Source organism: Elephantulus edwardii, unplaced genomic scaffold, assembly GCF_000299155.1.
Source record: "Elephantulus edwardii isolate Elephantulus edwardi_28Jun2011 unplaced genomic scaffold, EleEdw1.0 scaffold00042, whole genome shotgun sequence".
NCBI classification, from domain to species: Eukaryota; Metazoa; Chordata; class Mammalia; order Macroscelidea; family Macroscelididae; genus Elephantulus; species Elephantulus edwardii.
The window spans coordinates 14323132-14337655 of NW_006399792.1; the positions used below are offsets into that span (position 1 = coordinate 14323132).

General features: G+C 35.8%; 1 protein-coding gene across 1 annotated transcript in view; it reads left to right on the top strand.

The window, feature by feature from the left end:
* Positions 1–14524, top strand: part of ANTXR2 (anthrax toxin receptor 2) — a 158130-nt gene that overhangs the window by 74532 nt on the left and 69074 nt on the right. The window contains exons 9-10 of the mRNA XM_006885333.1: positions 778–876; positions 3239–3308. Of these exons, the coding sequence (XP_006885395.1) occupies positions 778–876; positions 3239–3308 (169 nt within the window). The remainder of the gene's footprint in view (positions 1–777; positions 877–3238; positions 3309–14524) is intronic.

The window sequence follows — 14524 nt, forward strand, 5'->3', positions numbered from 1 at the left end:
GGGTCTTGCTTGAGTCTTTTGCAGATATTTTTCCAATTTTGCCAGCACCTTTTGTTAAAAAGGCTGTCGTTTCCCCACTTCACTGATTTATTAAGTAGAAACCCAGCATAAAGAGGGAAACTCTCAATGAGATAGGTTGACAGAGGTGATACAATGTTGTTGTTGATTGCCTTTGAGTCCAGCACGACTCATAGTGACCTTGTGAACAAAAGGCCTGAAGCCTTTCTATAACTTTTGACATTTATCAAAGTTCGTAGAGTTTCCGGAAGTAAGTTGTTTAGGAAATGGATATAATAGTGGGCTTAAATTTAACAACATATTATAACACAGAACCAGTTGAAGCCTTGCTGTTTTATATGATAGTCCTGTGAATCAGAGCTAACTGGATGGCAGGTAGCAAAAACATAATTAATGTAATATGTTTTAGCTAAGCACCGGTCTAAGGATTGGTCCATGTGCCATATGCCCAAAGTACGTGAGACAGATCTTCAAAATCATAGCTTCCAAGGAAAAACTTGGTTTCACCCTCTCCAAGACAGATCTATTTGATTTCTTGGCAGTCCATAGTATGTTCAAGATTTTTCTCTAGCACCACAATTTGGGAGTCTGAAAAAACAGGTTGATTTGTAAATAGAGTGATGTCTTTATTGTTAGTGTTGACAGAATACTATGTAAAAAAAAATCTTTGCTCAGAATTATTGAGTAATACTAAACTACTAATGTTGTAGGTTATTTTGGAAAAAATATTTAAACACTTATTTTTCCTTTTGTTTTCAGAGGAATTTCAAATTGTTTTGAATGGAAGAGGATTCGTGCTGGGGCGTGAAAATGGCAGTGTGCTCTGCACATATACGGTCAATGAAACATACACAAGGAGTAGGTCTTCTCATGATTTTAATATTACCTTAAAATCTGCACAGCATGAATTAAGAATGAAGTCCGTTTTTTATCCAAGTAAAACTATGTTATTTTCTTTTAATCAAGAAGGGGAAAAAATGAAGTGTCATTGATAACCCAATAGAAAAAGATTTTTAATAGCTGTTGAATGATGACAACACTTGTTCATAACAAACTAAATGTCAGGTGGTACTGAAATAACCTTATTTTACTGATTAGATAAACAGTAGTTAGTAATGAGGAGCTCTTGTATAAGGAATTTCGCTGCCAGCGCAGATGAACTCAATTTGAATCCACCAGCCGCTCTGCAGGAGAAAGCTGGCCAGTGAGCTCTTGTGCAGTTTATTGCCTCTAAAAATCCTCTGGCGGGTCAGCTGTGGGTCGGTTCCGATTCTACGGTACATAGCAACACCATGGTCTCAGGAAAAGCTGATGTTTGACTCAGGTTTTTTCCCTGTACTGTATCAATTGCCCAGGTTAATTGTCTTTTTCCTGACCTATTGCTTTAAAAATCAAATTTACTCTTGCCTATTTTGTTATTTTTTGGAGTTTATCTTACCAGTAAACCTTTTTGTCTTAGAAATCTTTTCTGTATGTTCAGTGGCCACCCAGCACATTGTTTTTAGATCGTCATAATATTTATAGTACTGAATTTCATTTTTCTTTCTCTAATTTTTGAAAAAGCAGATAAGGAAAACATTATTATACTCATTTGGAGAAAACTTTTACTTCTAAAATTGCTCTGAGTTTTGGGATATTCCTAACATTTTAATTTTCCGTTAAAACATTGTTTTTTCTCATGGCTGATTATATTGCCCTGTAGGAGTGTTTATTGTAAAGGATACTCTATAACTTTTTATAGCTTTGGTGACATTATTTTTTCAAGAGATTTGTCTGCTATTTTGCTATTTATATGATGGTACTAGCATCTTCAATTAGCACAGTTTTGGACACACACAGTAAGAGTTCAGTATGTGTCTTGAAAAAAAGTGATGTGTCTCTCAGTAAATTTTCTAACTTCTCTTGCTGTTTTTGATCACTGGTTTGGTAAGGCAAACGAACAATGGTTGTAACAAATGCATGCTGTTCATAATCAGTTTCATAATGAAGGAAAAACCCATACTTTTTATTCAGTAGCTGTGTTTAGAGCCCTTTTGATATGATCTAAAAGTAAGCTATATCTAATTTTTTAAAAAATATTCAGTTTTATTTCATTTAAACATTTTCTGTAAGTACAAATCATTGACACTGACTATATTCGTCAAGTCATGAAAATTATTTCAACATACTGTCATTGATATAGCCTCACTGACCTCCAGAGCTTCTTATGTAATCTTTTGAGTTGGTGTTAAAAACTTGATAACATGGTGATAATTCTTTAAAAAGCAAAAAATACTTTTCTTATTGAGATAAACTGGGATGGGATTTTTTTCCCCCCCTCTATGTGGACTTCTAAGTATATTTCAGTTTCAAATTGAAAATTTTTCTTTGTCATTGTGATAGTTTCAACGGTTCACACACCCTCAATGATTCTAGAAATCTGGATTCTAATTAGAAATTAAAATGCTATTGCACATTCTTCCCTCTTTTGACCAAGATTATTATTTAGAATCTTTGATCACAATGATTATTCATCTGCTTTTTTTATTCCTTGTTAAAGCTGATTATAATATCAACATTTTCATTAATAGCTATTTAAGACCATTAGTTAACATTAGTTCTCAAAGTAATGATGAAATCAGAATTGTGATCATATTTATGTTCTTAGATTTTACTGTTGATCATGTAGCTTTTTGATTATCTACATACTTAGATAATTTTCTTTTATATGTTATTAAAATGAAAAGAGAACTTAATCTCTTAGAATACAAAATAGATTTACTAAGGGCTAGACATGCCTAGTTTATGAAACTCATTTTCCCATGGATAATTTTTTTTTATTATTTGTAAACTCTATTTAAAAAAAAAATCTTTAAAAATAGAAAACCTCTGAAATAGTGTAGGGGAAAAAAGATAACTTTATAATATTTATCAGGAGAAGAATGGACAGTCTCTTCTCGTGCAATTAACTGCCTCTAAAAACCTCCTGGAGGGTCAGCTATAAGTTAGTTCCGACTTGAAGGTACACAGAAACAACATAGTATTTATAACTGTAAATTTAGACTGCTACAAAAATATGAATTTATGATTTGTTATTTTTATATATTTTTGTATTTCCCTTTCCTCTTATTTTAGATGTGTATATTTTTGTGTGTGTGCTAATATATTTAATTTTCCATACTTAAGATTTGAGGGCAGCATGCTCCTCACATGAATAACTCAATGGTATTTCATTTTCTAGGTGTAACACCAGTAAGAGTACAACTTAATTCTATGCTTTGTCCTGCACCTACTTTGCATAAAGTTGGAGAGTAAGTATCTCACTGAAAATAGTTCTAAACTTTTGGCTACAAATTACTAGAAAATGGTAAATAATATACTTTTTATTACATAATATTTTTGTATACTTTGATCAGTGTTGATAGCTGTAGAGTAGAGGCGCTTCAGGCCTTTTGTTCATAGAGTCACTATGAGTCGTGCTCGACTCGAAGGCAATAGACAACAATAACATTTTGATGTACAGTCTTATTGGACAGTAAGCCATAGATGTGACACTTGAGTTAGTATGTCAACTTTGATTAGTTTTAAAATGGTACTGTCTATTTTATCATTTTATTATTTCAAAGATTCTATAAATATTCATGAAGATGAATTTGAGAACCATTGTTAGAGACTTTAAATAAGTTGACCCAAAGTCATTTATTTTAGAGTATTGAATTTACACACATAGTCATAAGCTCACAGTCTAAAATGAGGTTTTGATTGAGCAATTGTACACTATTTCATAAATACTAATACTAATATAAAAGAACTAGAGGGACATCATTAATATGGCACATTTTGGATTCGAAAATATTTGTACATTTGTATTGATTGGTACTAGCAATTTGTGTTCATTGCTAGTAAACTTTATACTGTTATGTTCTTTGATCTGGTACTAAACAAGAATGATATCTTAAATAAGAGCTCTGAGCCTGGACTATATATATACAGATAATTGAATTATTATTTTAGTATTTCTTTTAGTCATTCTTTTTAATTTGTGTTTCTTTCATGGTCTAGTCCATTTTGCTAACCCAAAGACAGTGCTTCTCTTGCTGCTTAAATCCACCGCCACTTCCTGGGAGAGAAATGGATGATCTCCTCTTGTGCAATTTACAACCAAGGAAACCTCAGTAGAGTTTTAACGATGAGTTGGTTCTGACTCCAGGGCAATGAATGAGTGAGTTTTACTTTTATTATGCAGGAAGTTGCTGGATGAAATACACTTTTATGTTCAAACTCACCAAGAATCACTTTGGAAGTCAGGCCTGGTGATCTCCCTCTGATAGGCACACATCGTTGACAACCTTATAATAAACAGTTCTGTTTTACACACATGAGGCTATTAGGAACTTGAATCTACTCTATGGTTAGTCAGAATCAATTTTTAACAATGTGTTTATTTTGTGTTGATATTTGCCAAGAACAGAAGAAAAATAAAAATAGGTCTAGTGTCAGAGGCAGGAGTGGCATCCACTTTCTAAACAACATGCCTCTGGAAACTCTGAACTTTGAGAAATGACGATATTTAGAAAGGTAGATAAAAAGGCTTCAGCTCTTTTGTTCATAGAGCTGCTATGAGTCGTGCTCAACTCAACAACAGTCAACCACAACAAAACAGTGCCAGAAGAGTGAAAACTATACCTTCTTCTATGAAGCTGAAAATAATAATTTTAGGAGTTTTTAGTTAACTTGAGCACTTCCTGGGATATGTATACAACCCCCAAAGAGATGGAATGACACAGTGACTGCAGCAAAGGGCTCAAGTGTTTGAGAGATGGGGAATATGGCACAGGATAGGACAGGGTTTAAATCTGTTGTTCATAGGATTGCTATGAGTCGTACTCGACTTGACGGCTCCTAATAACAACATTGGACATCATTGGTACCTTTGTAAATTATAGTTCTATCAGTTATCTATATTGCACTGATTAAAAGATGCTGCATAATCCACCTTTGAAAGCAAACTCATTAAGAAGGTCTTTTCTGCTCTTTAACATATATATATATGATATAGATAGATATAGATGACATAGGTAGATAGAGATAGAGAGATAGAGATAGAGATAGATATAGATATACATGTACATATAGATATATAGATATGTAGATATATACATTGTCCTGTCACATGATAATCTAGTGTTACTGAGAACATAGCTGTGGCTGTATAGGTGAAGACCAGAACTTAAAGTAGGATCAATTTTATATGGATCCATTTTGAGCCCAAGTGTACAGTGGGACTCAGTGACTTTCCGAGTTGTCATGTATTCTATTGACTTGAAATTCTATGCTCCTCTATTGAATCTATAACTCCATATTGGACTGGTTGTTACTACCCCTCAACCTATCTTTTCTGTTTACAGATGAATATTTTGTGTTTTTCAGATCCAGTTCTTTTGTATGGTCATTTCATTCTTTGTCTTACACTCAGCCCACCAGCAAATTTTTTCAGCTCTAATTTAATTACCTTCCCAGAATCCACTTCTTCTTACTTGCATTCATTGCTACAGTCATTCTAGATTAAGCAACCACCTTCTCTTGCTTGGATTATTATTCTCCAAACTTACCTTTCTCTTTCTACCCTAACCCTGCGTGATCCCATTAAAACAGATCAATTTTTGTTGACTCCTCTGCTTAAAAGTCTTTGCAACAATTTCCAATACATTTTCAGAATAACAGACTAACTATTGCAGTGTTCTCTGTAAGTCCTTAAGGAGTCTTGTTTTGGTAGTGTGTTACGTGGTTCAAATTCACAAACTGCCCCGAAAGAGAAACATTTTATTCCCCTAAGAATTTCAGCTTTCAGAAACTGATGTAAAGTTGCAGTGAGTCAAAATCAACTCAGAAGAGGGAGATTTGGGTCTGTAAGGTCCTCCAGGTTCTGGCCACATGCTGCGCTGAGCTTCTTCCTCATTCTCTTGTGGTGGATAACCTTGGCCCCTTAGCTGTTCATTAATCATATTGGCTCATTCCACTTTTGCATGTGATGATGTTCCTTGTGCTTGAAATACTTTTCCTCTGATGACATACACCTTTATCTTCTTCAAGTGTTGTCTAAATATAACATTTTCAGTAAGTCTATTCTTGGTTGCTCTATTTAAGAATGCAAGATGCCTTTCCCTTTCCCTCAGCATTCTCTTTATTCCCCTTCCTTGTTTGAGTTTTCACTCCAAGCACTTGTTTGTTGTCGTGTCTCCTTTCTGAGAAGAATTTTGTTTGTTTTATTCTTGGCTGTATCTATAGCATCTAACAGGGCCTATTAAATTCACTAAAGGTTTGCTGTAAGAAAGAATGAATTATTTTAACGAAATATTTTGATTTGACAGTTATTATAAAAGCCTAAAATAGAGCATTTGATCACTGGGGCAGGATCCTATTTCAATTAGGAAAAAAGTGGCCTGGGTTTTGTCTTAAGGAGTCATATCATTTAAAAGAATAGAAAAATCTTTTGTTTCATTTATAATAGTGTTCAAGAGAGCAACTTGCTTTTCTCTGCAATATAGATATAAAATGCAGTTTGCCTGCTCTGTCCCAGGCGTTGAACTTATTTCATTTACAATGTACCTTTGAACATATGCTCCGTTAGAATAAGATATCATGGAGGTTGCTGATAATTTTTTTATAATTTATAGATTGACTCTGTACTCTGGAGATGCAATTTTCAAAATCACACATGGCATCATAAATAGAAGACATTAGAAATCATTTGCCCCATTTTTGACATTAGTATTTCATCTTCTAGCAAGCCTCAAATGTTTTGAGAAGGACAGATATCTAAAGAATTACTTTTAGTTTTGTTTTTGTATATCACGTCCATGATACCACTGAGGCAAAGCTTGAGAAGATTTTACTTGTTTATTTATTGAGTGTCAATATTGGTCTCACATATTGTATGGTAAATAATTGGTACATTTTCTTTGCCTTGAGTTTCCTTTAGATATTTTTGGAGGTGATGAACTCTCTTATGAAATTGGATTAAAGTCCACACAACTGAAACAGCTTAGCCTTGTAAGGTGACGGATGCTTAATATGTTTGCCTAATTAGCTTTTGGCTATGGATTCAAACCCATTAAGTAGCTAGTTAGTCTATGTTTCAAATAAACACATCTGGCCCAACAATGAATGAAGGTTTTTTTCTGTGTGAGGGTGACAGATGTGGCGATGGTTCCCCCTGTTCTCTCACTTAAATAATTAACTGCTCACTAGTGAAGTAACCCTAGACAGACAGTCACAGAGCCAGATGCATAGTCTCAGAGCTGGATCCGTGGGCATGTGCTTCATCTCATTAGACTGCTCTATCAGTTCCTTTCTCATTCCAAAATGATTCTCCAGAATTATATTTTATTTGAGGATTATTCTTTTCAAGAATTAGAGCTCCTAGAGTTTTATTTCAAAGTGCATTAACATGAGGGAGTTTCCTTGGAGAGGTTGACTAACGAAACGGCAAAAGACCTAGTGTTTGGGACATAGATATGCATTTGGAAATTAATGTTGTGCAATAAGTGAAAAATACATAGGATAATTCTATCCAAACATAACCATGCTGCACATTCTTGAAGTAAGCTTTTAAAAAGCTTTGAGATACATTTAAATTGATGAAATGGATGTGAAAGGTCAGCAGTTTGGATTCACCAGCTACTCTGTAGGAGAAGGACGGGCAGTCTCCTTCTGTCCAGACTTAAGCCTTGGAAACCTGATGGGGGGCTGCCATGAGTCAGAATTGACTCCATGGCATTTGAATTTTGTTTTATATATGTATGTATTTATGTGCTTATATATCTGTATATACACTTCTACACACGCACACACACACACATTTATGTTTAACGCTTATAAACTGTATTGTTGTTGTTAGGTGCTGTCCTGTCATCCAGTCGAGCACAGCTTATAGCGACCCTGTGAACAAAAGATCTAAACCTTGTTCTATCCTGCACCATTCTCACACTTCCTGACACACAGGAGCCCATTGCAGCAGTCACCCTGTCAATCCACCTGGTTGAAGGTCTTCCTGTCCCTCACTGACCCTCCACCCTTCCAAGCATCATGTCCTTTCCCAAAGTATAGCCCATCTTAGCAACATGCCCAAAATATGTGAGATGAAGCCTCATCATTCTTGCCTCCAAAGAGTACTCTGGCTGTACCCTCTCAAAGACGTATCTGTTTGTTCTGTTGGCTGTCTATGGACAATTCAGTACTCTTCTCCAACACCACAGCTTAAATGTGCCAATTTTTTCTCTGTTATCCCTATTCATTGTCCCTCGATAAGATGGCATCTTTCTGTCACTGGGGTAATGGGGATAGGCGTGTTGGAGACAATAGGATTAGCAAGGGATAGAGCAGGGTTTAGGGCTGTTGTATGTAGGGTAGCTATGAGTTGCTAGTGACTTGATGGCATGTAACAATAACAACAACATGCATTTTCCAGTTCTTGGATGCATAGCTAGTAATCAGAAAGACTATCACCTGAATCAGATACATCTTAGCCCACAAACTGATATCATTATTCCTCAATAATTTGGAAGGGTCCCTAACTGCAGATTTTTCCTGCAATGTCTCTCCTTATTTTGTGACTGCTGGTACCAAGGGTGTTAGTTGTGGATCCAGGCAAGACAAAGCTGTCGACAAACTACATACTCTAAGATCCAGATGCTATTGAGTAGGTTCAGTTCCACCCATGAGGATTGTTTGAGAAAGCTTTGGTGATCTACTTCCAGAAAAAAACCTCATGGAAAATCCTCTGGGAAACAGGTCTATTCTGACACATGGGACCACTGTGCTTTGGAATTGACTCTTTAGCAGCTCTGGCTTAGTTTTAACACAAAGATGAAGTGAAAGCAAATTCTTAGGATTTCAACAAAAAGCCTTTGAAGGTAGAAGTAATGAGGTTATTCTTTTCTACATCTTTCACTGAGCACAATTCACTTAAAAACTAGCATGCTATATAATGAAACTATTTGTCTTAGTGAGGGAAATTCTGATATTATTTCAGAATTAATCTCTGCTGCTTGTTTGTGCAAAAATGATCTTTTCTGAGGATGAACTCTCCATGTTCTCTGGATCCTTTTAAACCCAGGGCAATAGCTTTCCATCTTGGCGTACAGGTGTTACCAGTACTTGGATATGAGCTTTTTTCTCTGACCCTTGTTTCTGAGTCATCACAATAGCACAGCTGTTCTGCAATAGTTGAGATCTCAAACCTGTAATTTGGCAAGAAGAACAGAACAAATTGGGTAAATATACATAAACACATTGTGAAGAAAGAAAAACAGAACAGAATGAACCAGAGCTTTATCCTACAGCTTGTTTGATAGAGATTATTTAAGGAGGCATATGGTATAGTTAAATGTGCTTTCAAAAACATTGGCCAGAATCTTTTGGCAAATCTGAAATAAATATCTAAATCAGATGAAGCTGATAGTATTAGTTGTCTTAAAAGGCAGTGTGGGAAGACTCTTGACAGAGTGTTTTGAATAAGTGGTAGGGCATCAGTTATGGAATATTGCAAGCATCTGATACTGTGGGATCATTGAGACTAACAAAGCTGCAGATTTGAAATTAGAGCCTCACTTGGTAATAGAATAATTTTATTTCTGCCAACATATTATTATTATTTTTTTTTTACAAAATTCAGCCTGATTTCTTTTGCCTAGGTCAGAGTTAATTGATTTTGTTTCTCTTTCTCAGTTGGATGAATCCTGCCTTTAGCACAAGTCCTTATAGGGGAAGCTTTGTAAATATCTGTATTATCTCATATGTATATTATCTCGTAGCAGATAATACCACACAAGTTTATTCTTCTGCTTCTTTAGAAATGAGGCCTGGTTTAGTCGGTTTTTTTAAAAATAATGAATTCCAACACTTTAGTGTTTTATTGTTTTGAATACAAACATTAGAATCTTGATAAGTTGATATTGAGGGTCTTTTCACCATTCCCTCCAAAACTGTAAGAAATTTATCTCTTTGTTCTCTTAAAACATTGCTTTCTGATTGTGTCTCTAAAGGTATTTGCCCATTCTCAAATATACATTTTGTATTCAGTTATAGAAGTTATCTCTCAAAGGAACATGAATTAATTAATGTATGTATATAAGAGACCAACAAAATATTGAGAGATATGTTGTTCTTACGTGCCGTCAAGTCAACTACAACTCATAGTGACTCTGTGACCAACAGATCCGAACCTTGTCCTATCCTGCACCATCCTCACAATCTCTGCCCTTCTTGAGCCCATTGTTACAGTCACTGTGTTGGTCCATCTTGTTAAGCGTCTTACTCTCTATCTCTTACCCTCTTCTCTTCCAAGTATGATTTTTTTCTCTCAAGACTTCTAACAATATGCCCAAAGTAAGTGAGATAAAATTCCACAATATCTCAAAGGTAGGGAAATGTTGTTAACTGCTGTCAAGTACAACGCATACAAATGAAAGTGTAGAACAATTGTGACTTAGGTAACACATGAAGATCAAGCATTGGAAGTCTTGTCATGTGATAAAAGGATTTGATTTATTCTTATTGCTTCCAAGGAGGAAAAAAAGGGTGAGGAGGCATATTTCAGCTCAAGGTAAGGGAGAAATTTCTTACAAAATTATTGAGTTTTTGGCAACTGAAAGTGTTCAAACAGGGAAAGGGGGATATAGAGGATATTCCTTAAATATGTGTTTAAATCCTCTTCTGTAACTGCTTCTATATTTTCTTTTGCAGCAGTTTCAATTATACTGAGGCATTTGACATTTTTGCATGAAAGGCACAAAAAATTTGGATGAGTATTTCGAAAGACCTTTCTTTAATCAAACTACACAAAAAATGTTAAATAGTATTTAGTGGAAAATAAAAAACATTTATAATAAAGTTTATGTGTGATGTCCAGTCTGTCCCAAAATATAGATATTTTGTTGTTGTTATTATTTTGGATTTTAATTCAACTAATCTTGATTTAAAGATTACCTGGCAGTTTGTTTTAGTTGTATACCTATATTGAGCTATCCCAATAAGAAATTATTTGTCATAAAAAGTATCTACTTTGTAAAAAGTAACCTTAAACAAAACTTATTATTTATGTTCTTACTCATAGCTTGAAATAACAACCTTATTGCCGTTGAGTCAGAACACACTAGTAGCTGATTAGTACCAGGTTTCCAAGGCTGTAGACTGCATAGGAAGAGATTGCCAATGTGTCTCCTACCGAGCTGCTGGTGAGTTTGAACCACCAGAGAGGTTCTCACTTAGATTAGAAACTCAGCCCCCTACAGACTATGCCACAAGAGCACCAGTTCTACTCATCATTAAAAGTAGAATTTCTACACCCGTTGAAGACAGCTTTTAACAAGCTCTGCAGTGTATTAAATACTAGCGTTAGATTTCAAAACATCTTAAGTCACCATAATTTTAATAACCTTTTGAGTAGTTGCCAGTTTAATTTTCAGTATGTGAAAATTGGAGGTAAATTATTTATTACTTCCTGCAAATGTCTTTCATAATTTTATTTAATTTTTTCATCTTTTCTAATGGTTCATAAAATGGCAGTCTTTTATTGATTCTCATAAAGTTAGGATCAAATGAATACTTTGCAAATAGGTTCCTGTGGATTGAAATGTCAGCTGTATTTCAAGGAATATAAGATTTCTCGGATCAGGGTAGCTTAAACATATAGCATTGAGTCTTTCTCCTTTTTTTTTTTTATCAGTTATATCTTTTTAGGTATGAAAGTAGTGTTATCATTAGGACTTCTTGATTTTATTTACTTAATTATATATCAAAGTGTTATTCAATAATATCACATATGGAATTAATTTAACATAATCACATTAAGTTTTATCCCTATCAACGGACATTAAAGTGCACTTTAAACAATATTTTTATTAAGTTGTTAAGGTCTCTTCTATCCTTCTGATTTGAAATAAAAGCTCAAGAATGGAGCAAAGAATGGTCTAAGATAGTTGTAAACAATTCTAAACAAAACTGAATCTATTTATGGAGAAGAAACTTAAGCAATCTGTCTGTTGTCACTGTTTTCTTTGACCAACATTGTTGACTATTCTTTTCTTGGAAGAGAGTCTTCTTTGTCCTTTGCGCCTTCACATTATTATTTTCCTGATTCTTTCTTCTTAGATAGCACCTCAGACCTCCTTTCTCTGCCAATCCCTTAATTGCTAATTTTTATTATGATTGAATTTCTGACTTACTAAATCATCTTTAAGGCCTCTTTCCTTATTAGTGATCCCAAGATCTCTAGCCATTCCTTTTTGTTAGCCGTAAACCCTCTATCTACACAACTGCTACTCTTATGCCCATGAGACCATTTGGAATTCTCCTTGACTCATTACACTTGATTGGTTCAAATGAAACTAATTTTGTATCTGTTCAAGTACACTCCTCGATCTGGATTGGCCTATGTAATTTGTGCAGGACTATATACCTACTTGTGCCAAACAAAAATGATGAAGCTATTTTCTCCTTCTCCCACCCCACCACTTCCCGCACATCCATTAAATGGCTGTGTCCTAGCCTAACATCTTTGTATCTCAAAGTCTTTCATTTATACACCATCCTCCCTCATTGTCACTATTGTAGTTTAATTTCTCTTTATTTAAAACACATGAAGATTTTTTTAATTTTTTTTTTTGTTATGTGCCGTCGAGGCACTTGCGACTCATAGGGACCCTATATGTACAACAGCCCTAAACTCCGCTCTGTCCTGTGCCAATCGCACTGTCTCTGACACTCCCATCCCAATTATCCCAGTCACTGAATCAGTCCAGAGGGCCTTCCTCTCCTGCGCTGTCCCTCCACCCTCCCAAGCATGATGTCCCTCTCCAAACACCAGTCTCTCCTCACAACATGTCCAAAGAATGTTAGACGGAGGCTCAGAATCCTTGCCTCCAAGGAGCCACCCGGTTTCACCCTTTCCAGGACAAATCTGTTTGTTTTCCTAGCAGTCCATGGTATTTTCAATACTCTTCTCCAGCACCACAGCTCAAAGGCATCAATTCTCCTTCTATCATCCTTGGTCATTGTCCAACTCTCTGATGCATAACAAGTGATTGCGAAGACCATAGCCTGTATCAGACGCAACTTAGTCTCCAGAGAGACACCATTGCTCTTCAGTACTTTGGAGAGGTTCCTAACAGCAGACTTTCCCATGGCAATGCGCCTTTTAATTTCCTGGCTGCTGGTGCCAAGACTGTTGACTGTGGAGCCAAGCAAACTAAAGCTATGTAAAATCTCAATCTCTTCACCATCCATCCTGATGCTGCCAATTGGTCCAGTGGTGAGAATCTTTGTCTTCTTGACATTGAGCCTCAATCCATATTGTAGGCTGCAGTCCTTGACACTCTGCAGCAGCCGCTTCACGTCCTCTTCAGTTTCAGCAAGCAGGGTTGTGTCATCCGCATAACGCAGGTTGTTGATAAATCGTCCACCAATCTTGACCCCACATTTCTCCTCATAGAGCCCAGCCTCCTGGATAATCTGTTCTGCATATAGGTTAAAAAGGTATGGAGATAGGATGCATCCCTGGTGTACGCCCTTCCCAATTTTGAACCATGCAGTGTTCCCTTGCTCTGTTCTGATGACTGCCTCCTGGTCCAAGTATAAGTTTCGCATTAGAACAATCAAGTGTTCTGGGATTCCCATTCTTCTCAGAGTCAGCCATAGTTTGTTATGATCTACACAGTCAAATGCCTTTGCATAATCAATGAAACACAGATAGACATTCTTCTGGTATTCTCTGCTTTCAGCTAAGATCCGTCTAACATCAGCAACAATATCCCTAGTACCACGACCCCTTCTAAACCCAGCCTGGACTTCTGGTAGTACTCTGTTGATGTGCTGTTCCAGTCGTTTTTGGATAATCTTCAGTAAAATCTTGCTTGCATGTGAAATCAGTGAGGTTGTTCTGTAGTTTCCACATTCTGTTGGGTCACCTTTCTTTGGGATAGGAACAAATATCGATCTCTTCCAGTCAGTTGGCCAAGTGGTCGTTCTCCAGATTTCTTGGCACAATTTGGTGAGCACGTCCAGGACAGCATCTGTTTGTTGTTTTTTTTTACTCTAAGAATATTGTCTATTAATCTTTTTCCTTTACTGAAGCAAGAGGGATATTACACAATTCTTGTCATATTTTCATCTGTCTTAGAACTATCTTAAAACTAATTCCAAATATCCAAAGGTGATACCATGGGTTGTCTATAGTCTTTCCTCCACTCCGTTTTTTCTTCTTTAAGTCATATTTCCTTACTGTCACAATCTGTACTCCTGGTATATTGAGTGGCTGATAATTTTTGTGACTGGTGGCATAGTTTGTAAGAACTTGTGCCGCTAACTCAAATACCACATCTCTCTGGTAGTTCAATTCTCTCTTTGAAATAAAGGTGCACAATCTCCTCCTGCACAATTTCCAGCCTTGGAAACCTGGTGGAGAGTTAACTCTGAGGCTATTTTAATTCAGTGGCATATTTTGAAAGTGAAAGATGAGAATTCAATA